Source organism: Tripterygium wilfordii, chromosome 17 (genome assembly GCF_013401445.1).
Source record: "Tripterygium wilfordii isolate XIE 37 chromosome 17, ASM1340144v1, whole genome shotgun sequence".
Classification (NCBI taxonomy): Eukaryota; Viridiplantae; Streptophyta; class Magnoliopsida; order Celastrales; family Celastraceae; genus Tripterygium; species Tripterygium wilfordii.
The window spans coordinates 9848635-9857912 of record NC_052248.1 but is presented as its reverse complement, the minus strand read 5'-3'; the positions used below and the strand labels follow the sequence as shown (position 1 = coordinate 9857912).

At 40.7% G+C, this 9278-nt stretch overlaps 2 protein-coding genes across 2 annotated transcripts; one reads left to right on the top strand and one right to left on the bottom strand.

The window, feature by feature from the left end:
- The first annotated feature begins 356 nt into the window (after positions 1-356).
- LOC119981892 (ABC transporter G family member 31-like) lies at positions 357-3103 on the top strand. The gene is made up of 11 exons (XM_038825032.1): positions 357-449; positions 555-638; positions 903-962; positions 1143-1202; positions 1296-1370; positions 1489-1552; positions 1748-1835; positions 1912-2014; positions 2239-2445; positions 2741-2832; positions 2938-3103. The coding sequence occupies exons 1-11, from the start codon at positions 357-359 to the stop codon at positions 3101-3103; spliced, it is 1092 nt and encodes a 363-aa protein (XP_038680960.1).
- Positions 3104-6261: 3158 nt separating this feature from the next.
- On the bottom strand, positions 6262-8453 carry LOC119981891. The gene is made up of 4 exons (XM_038825031.1): positions 8361-8453; positions 7482-8255; positions 7117-7427; positions 6262-6892 (listed from the first exon to the last, which is right to left on the bottom strand). Exons 1-4 carry the CDS (start codon positions 8451-8453, stop codon positions 6262-6264), a joined length of 1809 nt encoding a protein of 602 aa, XP_038680959.1.
- Positions 8454-9278: the final 825 nt, after the last annotated feature.

Sequence of the window (9278 nt, the reverse complement as noted above, 5' to 3'; positions counted from 1 at the left end):
TGTGTGAACTTAGAGATAGAAAGAGAGTTGTTTGGGAGACCGTCAAACGCAGAGGTGGTTAAAGAGCAACGCATGTTTGCTCGAATCTCTGGATATGTTGAGCAAGATGATATACATTCTTCTCAGCTAACCGTTAAGGAGTCTCTCTGGTTTTCTTCTCGTCTTCGCCTTCCAAAAGAAGTTACCAAAGAACAAAAACATGTGAGTTGCATGACAATATTGGCATAAATTCATATGTATTCTGTTTTTTTTTTTAACTCAATAGTGTTTATAAAATATGAACTGTAGGAGTTTGTTGACGTCGGTTCATGGATGAGCCGACGTCAGGATTAGATGCACGGGCAGCAGCCATAGTGATGCGAACTGTGCGTAATACGGTGGATACTGGGAGAACAATCATTTGCACCATACATGAACCAAGCATTGATATTTTTGAAGCACTTGATGAGGTTACTCTTTCACTATTTTTCTATTGTATGGAAAAGAAATTCCGAGAGCCAGATATGGCATGTTTAGTTTTTTCAAATACATAATTTATATGTTTTGATGGACAGCTATTACTTATGCAACTCGGTGGACGTGTTATATATGGAGGGAAGCTTGGTTTGCACTCACAGATTATGATAGACTATTTTCAGGTAGCATCTTGATTCTTAATTTACATCTTTCACTGTAACGTCTGATATTTTTCAGTGAAATCAAAGATGTACACTTGGTCTATAATTGCTCATAAAGAGCTTCACCTTAATATGCATCTGTTAGATTAAACTAATTCCGCTGTGGTTTAGTGGTAAGGGTGGTTATCGTCAGCATGATAGTTGCAGATTGTTATCCTCGCCCCCCAAAAAAAGTATTCGCTTAATGACTTTCTTGAGTGAGATGGTAATGATTATTTTCTGTAGGGAATTAACGGAATTTCCCCAATCCCAAATGGTTACAACCCAACAACTTGGATGCTTGAGGTAACCACACTTGCCATTGAGGAGAGAATTGGAAGGAATTTTCAGAATTATATAAGAATTCAGAACAATACAGGTGATATTACTAGCAAGATCTTCATGAATTGGGTCTTACTCATTCATTGGTGCTTATGCCTTTTTCTTGGATTTATATAATATCTTTTGTTGATATCTTTGTTTTAGGGAAGTGGAAGCTACAATTATGCAAATGAGTGTTCCAACTGCTGGTTCAAAACCATTAAAGTTTTCCACAACCTACTCGCAATACTTTTTTGCTCAAATCCTTATTTGCATTCGGAAACATAGTCTTGTTTATTTGAGAACTCTGTCATACAGTCTCATGAGATTAATTTTCAGTATCATAATTACCTTTTTATTGAGCTCTGTATTTTCGCATCTTGGTTCAAAAAGGTAACATTTTTGCTGTATGGCTCACGGATGATATTCATACATATTCTTTTTAAATGTCATGCTAAAACTGTCCATTCTCTTTATCATCACAATATTTAATAGTTTTAACAATTTGTAGAAACTCAACTCAAGGTTTATTGATAGTAATAGGAGCTCTCTCTTTAGCATGCTCGATTCTTGGGGTGAATAATGCTTCCTTAGGACAATCAATTGTTTCAATTGAGAGGACCATATTTTACACAGAAAAAACAGTTGGAATATATTCTCCCATCGCCTATGGGGCTACTTAGGTAAGTCTCGTATTACTGAAGGAATTTGACCAGCGTAAGTTCTTTTGGAAATTGTCTTAATTAATAGTTCAATTGTTTTGTAAACAGGGTCTTTTGCAGATTCCATATGTAGTACTGCAAACAATTGTGTTTGGTGTCATCACCTATTTTATGATCCATTTTCAAATGACAACAAGTAAGATTTAATACTCCTCATTAAGGTACTGGTAAATAAATGCAACTTACTCATGAATGTTCTTCCTATTTTGCAGGGAAATTTTTTATCTTGTGTTCCTGTTCCTCACCTTCACCTACTACACTTTTTCTGGAATGATGGCTGTTGGTCTCATTCCTAATCAAGACTTGGCATCTGTCGTTTGTTCTGATTTTTACTCTATGTGGACTCTCCACTATGGTTTTCTTGTACTAAAACCAGTTAAGTATATATCCCTTCTTCTGAACTTATATAAATCACTATTGCTTTAAATGTGTGTCGGGAGCTTGATTTCACAGCCTTTTCCATGGTGTTCAAAGTATCTTAAAATTTCTTTTCTTTTCCTGTAAACTTATGTCGTGGTTTGAAATATGTGTTATTTTAGAATATGCTAGAATGGTTGACATGGTGTTACTACATTAGCCCTGTAACATGGACTCTGCGAGGGATTATCTCCTCTCAGCTTGGTGACAAGGAAAGCATGATTGAAGAACCTCAGTTTAATGGCATTGTGAAAGAATATTTGAAAGCTAACCTTGGCTATGGTCCTGGAATGATTGGAGTTTCAGTTGTTGTGTTGATTGGCTTCTATGTTCTATTTTTTGGCGTTTTTATCCTCTCGATAAAACTTCTCAACTTCCTGAGAAGATGAATGGTCAATATTCGGATCTGTATCGAAATGAGAGTCGTAGAGTTTATTCTCAGTTAACTATCTTGCTTATTTTTGGGGATTACTTCAGTAGTTTTCGTCCAAATTAAGTGGCTTGATTGCTTATGTTCAATTCTTTTCGCTCAATGCTTAGCTCATTTATTTTTAAGAGAATAAATTATTCAAGAGTCTCAAACTGCATAACGAATAAATAGCAACCTTGTCCTTTGCTTAACAGGGCTTCTGTCAATGGCTAATGCTGGTTATTGGTCGTTTTATACCAATGGTTCACAATTACTTCTTCATCACAACTGCTGTGACAACTAGTTGGTAAGCGAAGAAGCTCTTTTGTATCTCATTTATGTTATTAGCTTCCTATAATCCTATCGTATCTTGGATTTTCCAAGATGATATATTAAGGGCATGCTGGTGCAGGCTAGGTGGCATCTTATCCACCCTGCTGAACCTGTTTAGGAACCTTTTGCCTCACTACAAGGCTATCAATGAGAGGCACATATTTAGACTCTCATTGATAGCCTCGTCTTCTCCGTTTAATTTTGTTTCTCCTTCTCTCGCTTGCGGAGGTGGTGGTTTGTCGTAGTTTTGGACTTGTTCAGTGTTTTTTACATACATGAATAAAATTTATCAACTTTTTGTAACGATTTTTGGAATTTATATTTTCGAAGAGAGAGAGAGAGGAATGAAGAAACGTACAAAATTTGATGATGTGGAGAACTGTGCATTTGTAGGTCGATAAACTAAAAACCAAAGAACATGCAGCACCGAATTAGGGAGGAGCAAGCATTTCAAATAAACAATTTTTAACTAGCTTACCTTAATGGACTATATAAATATATTAACTGGACCATTATCCAACAATGTGTGTGCAATGACTTCCTAGTTACTGTTAAATGACATCTAATAACTGAAAAACCTGCCACGGATTCTCCGTTTTCTTTCAAAGTGATTATTCAGCATCGCTATCTGAATCTAGTAAATTAAATTCTCTGTATCCACCAACATTAATTAGAAGAGTGAGTTCATTCTCTTCACTCCATTCCATATACAATAAAACATAAAAATCTAAATAGTCTTTCTCATACTCAGCCCTAGCTTCAAGGCAGCCCATACGACAAGCCCTTCCACTTCCGAACCTTGCTTGATGCAGCGTGAGATTATGGAACGCAGAAAATCGAACACACAACAAGAAATCATCTCTTCTATAATCCTAACTCACGCAACAGGCCAGAATTATAAGTAAATCAGCTCACGCACTTAGGCGGCCGTTATTTCATATATCAAAGCTCAATAATAATATTCAATGACTCAAGTAAACTATAAATAGGTTTGCGCCAGAACCCTAAGGACACCCACAAAAGACATAAATGCCAAGTCTTTCAAAAGGAAATAAAGTAATTTAAGTAATAAAATAATTAAGTAGTAGAAAAGCAAAACACTTCTTGTCAAACACCATGTCCAGGGTCACTTGCCACGCCGCTTCGTATGCTCAAACTCCTCCATATAAGACAACGCCATATCATCAATATCATCCATACTATAAAGCCCATGACACACTACATCTCCGCCACCACCTGCATCATCCCCGCTGGGTTGGGAAAGAGTCGACCTCGACGATAGAGGGATGGAAACCGCAGAGACAGCACCAGAATACGAAACTAAATGGCGAACATTAAAGACATCATGAGTTTTGAGGGATGGTGGCAGCTTCAAACGATAAGCATTGGAATTAATCTTGGTGAGCACCTCCACCGAACCAATTTTACGAGCCGCCAGCTTGTTGTACTCACCCGGAGGGAACCTGTCTTTGGTCAAGACAGTCCAAACAAGGTCCCCCACGGCAAATTCTACAGCACGCCTCTTCTTATCAGCTGCGGTTTTATACCTAGAAGCAGAGTCCCGCAAATGTTGTACAATACTATCATGAATATGGCGAACCTGGGCCATCAATCCTCTGCCTTCACACTAGGACGAGACATATCTGGAATAGGAATGCGGTCCACTGGGGCACGCGGATTATAGCCATAAATTATCTGAAAAGGGCTAAAGCCCGTGCTACGATTGACAGACCGATTATAGGCAAACTCCGCTTGATAAAGCCACTAATCCCACAGTTTAAGATGTTCACCCACCAAGCAACGCAAAAGAGAACCCAAAGAACGATTGAGAACCTCCGTTTGTCCGTCAGTTTGAGGGTGGTAAGCACTACTAACATCCAGTTTAGTGTTTGATAAACGCCATAAGCATCGCCAAAAATAATTGAGGAACCGCATATCACGATCAGACACAATAGAGAGTGGTAAGCCATGGCAACGATAAACTTCCCGGAAAAACAATTGAGCCACATGAACGGCATCAGAAGCCTTCTTACAAGCAATAAAGTGTGTCATCTTAGAGATGCGGTCAACTACCACGAAAATAGAATCGTGACCCCGTTTCGTGCGAGGAAGACCCAAGACAAAATCCATATTGATTAGCGATGAAGGCCTGCATTAGTGGCGCTTCCCTTAGAGACCTGACAGATACGGTAACACTCTACGAAACGGGCCACCTCTTTGCGTAGTGACGGCCAAAAATATTTTTCCGCAACCAGTTTCAGTGTCTTGTCATGCCCGACATGACCTTCATTGTGAAGTTCTTGAATAATCTTCAGCCGTAGGCTACTATTAGGCACACAAAGTTGGTTCCCTTTGAATAAGAAACCGTCATGCAATGTAAAGGCACAAGGAGTTCCAGCATGTAAAACCGCTCAATATTGGACTAAAATATGAATCAGTGGACAATAGATCTTTAAGTGTATCAAAACCCAAGACATGCGTCCGCAAAGTTGTTAATAAAGAGGTCCCGCGACTGAGGGCGTCCGCAACTTTATTCACACTACCAGACTTAAGTTTAATAGAGAAGGTGAACTGCTGAGTAAAAGCTACCCAACGGGCATGTCGGGAGGATAATTTGTCTTGGCTCTGAAGATGTTTCAATGCTTCATGGTCTGAGAACAGAATGAACTCATTGTAAGCAAGATAGAAACTCCAATGTTGCAAAGCCCGAACTAGTGCATAAAATTCCAAGTCATAAGTGCTGTAATTCAGTTTAGGACCACTCAACTTCTCATTGAAATAGGCTACGGGTCTACCCTGTTGGCTCAGTACCGCACCAATACCGACGCCTGATGCATCAACGTGAAGTTCAAAAGGAATCTCAAAATCAGGTAGTAGTAAGATCGGTGCAGTTGTTAACATAGTCTTTATCACTTCAAAAGCAGTGGCTGCTTCTTCCGTCCACAATAATTTGCCATGTTTTAGACAATCCGTAATAGGTGCAGTGATTGAGCTAAAATTACGAATGAAACACCGATAAAAGGAAACTAACCCGTGAAAACCATGCACCTCCTACACTGTTGTTGGGGTCGGCCAATTACGCACCGCTTCTACCTTGGACTCATCAACAGCTAAACCCTGCTTGGAAACCACATAGCCCAAGAATAACACGGAATCTAACATAAAGGAGCACTTACCCAATGCGGCAAAGAATTTTTCCCTCCGTAAGACAGTGAGTACCTCCCTCAGATGGTCTAAATACGAGTCCATGGTAGTACTATAAATCAAAATATCATCGAAGTAGACCACAAGAAATCGCCCAATAAAAGGTCGAAAGAGTTGATTCATTACCCGCATGAATGTACTAGGTGCGTTAGATAGTCCAAAAGGCATCACGAGCCATTCGTATAAGCCTTCTCTGGTTTTAAATGCTGTTTTCCATTCGTTCTCCTAGACGGACACGAATCTGATGATACCCACTCTTTAGATCCAACTTGGTGAATATAGTGGCCCCACTCAATTGATCAAGCAAATCGTCTAGCCGGGGTATGGGAAACCGGTACCTCACGGTAATTTTGTTAATTGCCCTACTAGCAACCCACATTTGCCAAGTTCCATCCTTCTTTGGTGTAAGCAAGGCGGGCACAACACAGGCACTAAGACTTTCATGTATATGACCCTTCTCTAATAAAGCTTCGACTTGCCGTCGTAGTTCTTCGTGCTCTTTTGGGCTCATACGATAATGTGGCCGATTCGACAATGTGGAGCTCAGTATTAAATCAATTTGATGCTGGAAATCCCTCAAAGGGGGCAGTTCATTGGGGAGGTCTTCGGGGAAGACATCTTTAAATTCAGCCACTAATTCACGTGCACTCTCTGGTATGCCACTTCCATGCATTGTCTCTTTACCCAATAGCACAAACAACACTCCTGAAGTTTTAAATTCATCAACAAAGTCACACCCGATTAATAAAGTAGCATTTAAATCCACCGTAGATGAAGGTTTCAATGTCTTCTTGGGGAACAAGACTATCTTGATATTCTTGAAGATGAAACTGTATGTATTTTGTTTACCGTCATGGTTTACACTTCAGTCAAACTGCCAGGGCCGTCCCAAAAGAAGGTGACGTACATCCATATCCACTACGTCACACCAAATCTCATCTACATATCGCGTACCCATAGAAAAAGGCACTAAACAACGCCGTGAAACTCCGACAGCAGCCCCTTTTTTAACCAAGATAGTTTATATGGCGTAGGGTGTTTCTCCGTAACCAACCCTATTTTCTTCACAACCTCCTCCGCAACAACATTCTCGAAACTACCGGAATCAATAATGAGTTGGCAAACTTTTCCTCCAATCGTACACGTTGAATTAAAGATGTTATTTCTCAGCCAATCACTCTCTGTTTCTTCACATGGTGCCAGGAATACTTGTCTCATCATTAACAGGGGACCATCATCTCCATGGATGTGTTCTTCATCACATTCTTCCTCCTCATCAAAAACAGGCGCTTGATCAAGGTTTACCCCCGCACCTATTGGTGCTTCTTCTGTCTCCACAAACAATCCCTTGCCATATTTTTCACCCTTTCAACAGTCCACCATACGATGCCCGGACTCCCCACACTTGAAACAACGTACTCCAGAACTTGTTCCACGGTTTGGTTGGGTATTTGCACTTCCTCGTTGCTGTACAGGCTGCACTCCCGAACTCGGGGAGGATGCTGTTGATGGTCTGCCCGTACGTCGGCCCATGTTTCCACCCTCTAAGCTCCATGAGCGTCTATTCATTGATCTTTCAAGGTGTAATGCCTTCTGATGTGCCTCTGAAATCGTCATAATGTCTAGGAAATTTAAAGAGTCTTGAAATGGCTGCTGCATACCTCCTATATATCGTGACACCAACATGCCCTCAGACTCATTCAAATCCAACCGTGTATCCAACCTGTAAAATTCAGTAGTGTAGTCATCGATAGTCCGTGGACCTTGTTTGAGATTCTGTAATTGTTGATAAAGTGTTCTCACGTAATTGTATGGCAAGAAAGCACTGCTCATGTGTTTAACCAATTTTGTCCAACTCGCAAGTTTGGGTTTCCCTCGACGTAATCTGCTTTGTTTTAACTGCTGCCACCATGCTGCAGCTCGTCCTTGGAATCGGGCTACAACTAAAGGAACCCGATGTTGATCCTGCACATCTTTAAATTCTAGAATTTCTTCAACGATAGCAAGCCAATCTAACAACTCTTCAGGCTGTTGACATCCCTGAAACTCCAGAATATCTAGCTTGAATCCTGCTTCCCACCGGTTACCATCACGTTGTTCACGCCGCCTATTTTTGTCTTCTCTCCCAACGAATGGGTTCACCATACTCTCAGCATCACTATCATCCTCATCGGTAGTGGCAACATGCAGATCCTAAGTTCTTCTTCGCCCACGATCAACAGACAGATCAGCGATTTGTTCGGTAATCATATCCAGTCGCTCATCCAGCAGGTCCCATCGTTCCTCTATTCTTCTTACTCGATTATCTAGTTGTTCTTCTTGTGCTGTTTCATCGCGTGCATAAATCTCTTCCAACGCTGCTTGCCTTCCACGGCCTCGTCTCCGAACCATGGCTCTGATACCAACTTATGCAGCGTGAGATTATGGAACGTAGAAAATCGAACACACAACAAGAAATCAACTCTTCTATAATCCTAACTCACACAACAAGCCAGAATTATAGGTAAATCAGCTCACGCGCTTAGGCGGCCGTTATTTCATATATCAAAACTCAATAATAATATTCAATGACTCAAGTAAACTATAAATAGGTCTGTGCCAGAACCCTAAGGACGCCCACAAAAGACATAAATGCCAAGTCTTTCAAAAGGAAATAAAGTAATTTAAGTAATAAAATAATTAAGTAGTAGAAAAGCAAAACACTTCTTGTCAAACACCACGTCCAGGGTCACTTGCCACGCCGCTTCGTATGCTCAAACTCCTCCATATAAGACAACGCCATATCATCAATATCATCCATACTATAAAGCCCATGACACACTACATCTCTGCCACCACCTGCATCATTGCTCCTCGTCGTCGCAGACACCGAAATTCACTTTCGACATTCCTCGCTCGACATTATTCTACATTCTCCTAGGCTCACTGTTTCAACTCGGCGTGCCCACTCATTTCCGCATCGGCAAGCCCTTCCACTTCCGAGTTTAGCCCGCACTGTAACCCCTTTCTAGTCTTCACTCTTCACTCTTCCTCCCGTAGCCCGATTCGAGTTCTGACAGTTACCTCTCCGGCGAACAGGTATGGTACTATTATTGATGTTGATTTCGAACCGTAGGCTTAGATTCCACTTAATTCTTATTTCTATGTGCGATTTTGGTCTTCAATTGGATTTTTTGGGTGCAATTTTGGGCTCTTGTATTGCTGCCCTAAAAATCT

What these genes read in the sequence shown, in the direction of transcription:
- LOC119981892 (XM_038825032.1), top strand. Translation starts at nt 357, where the DNA reads ATGCGAACTGTGCGTAATACGGTGGATACTGGGAGAACAATCATTTGC. An exon ending in TCGCATCTTGGTTCAAAAAG is followed by an intron (nt 1,371 to 1,488) that starts GTAACATTTTTG and finishes AACAATTTGTAG; the next exon opens with AAACTCAACTCAAGGTTTAT. An exon ending in ATCAAGACTTGGCATCTGTC is followed by an intron (nt 2,015 to 2,238) that starts GTTTGTTCTGAT and finishes GTGTTATTTTAG; the next exon opens with AATATGCTAGAATGGTTGAC.
- LOC119981891 (XM_038825031.1), bottom strand. Translation starts at nt 8,453, where the DNA reads ATGGTTCGGAGACGAGGCCGTGGAAGGCAAGCAGCGTTGGAAGAGATT. An exon ending in AAGAACAACTAGATAATCGA is followed by an intron (nt 8,256 to 8,360) that starts GTAAGAAGAATA and finishes AGAAGAACTTAG; the next exon opens with GATCTGCATGTTGCCACTAC. An exon ending in GAGGTTGTGAAGAAAATAGG is followed by an intron (nt 6,893 to 7,116) that starts GTTGGTTACGGA and finishes AAATACATACAG; the next exon opens with TTTCATCTTCAAGAATATCA.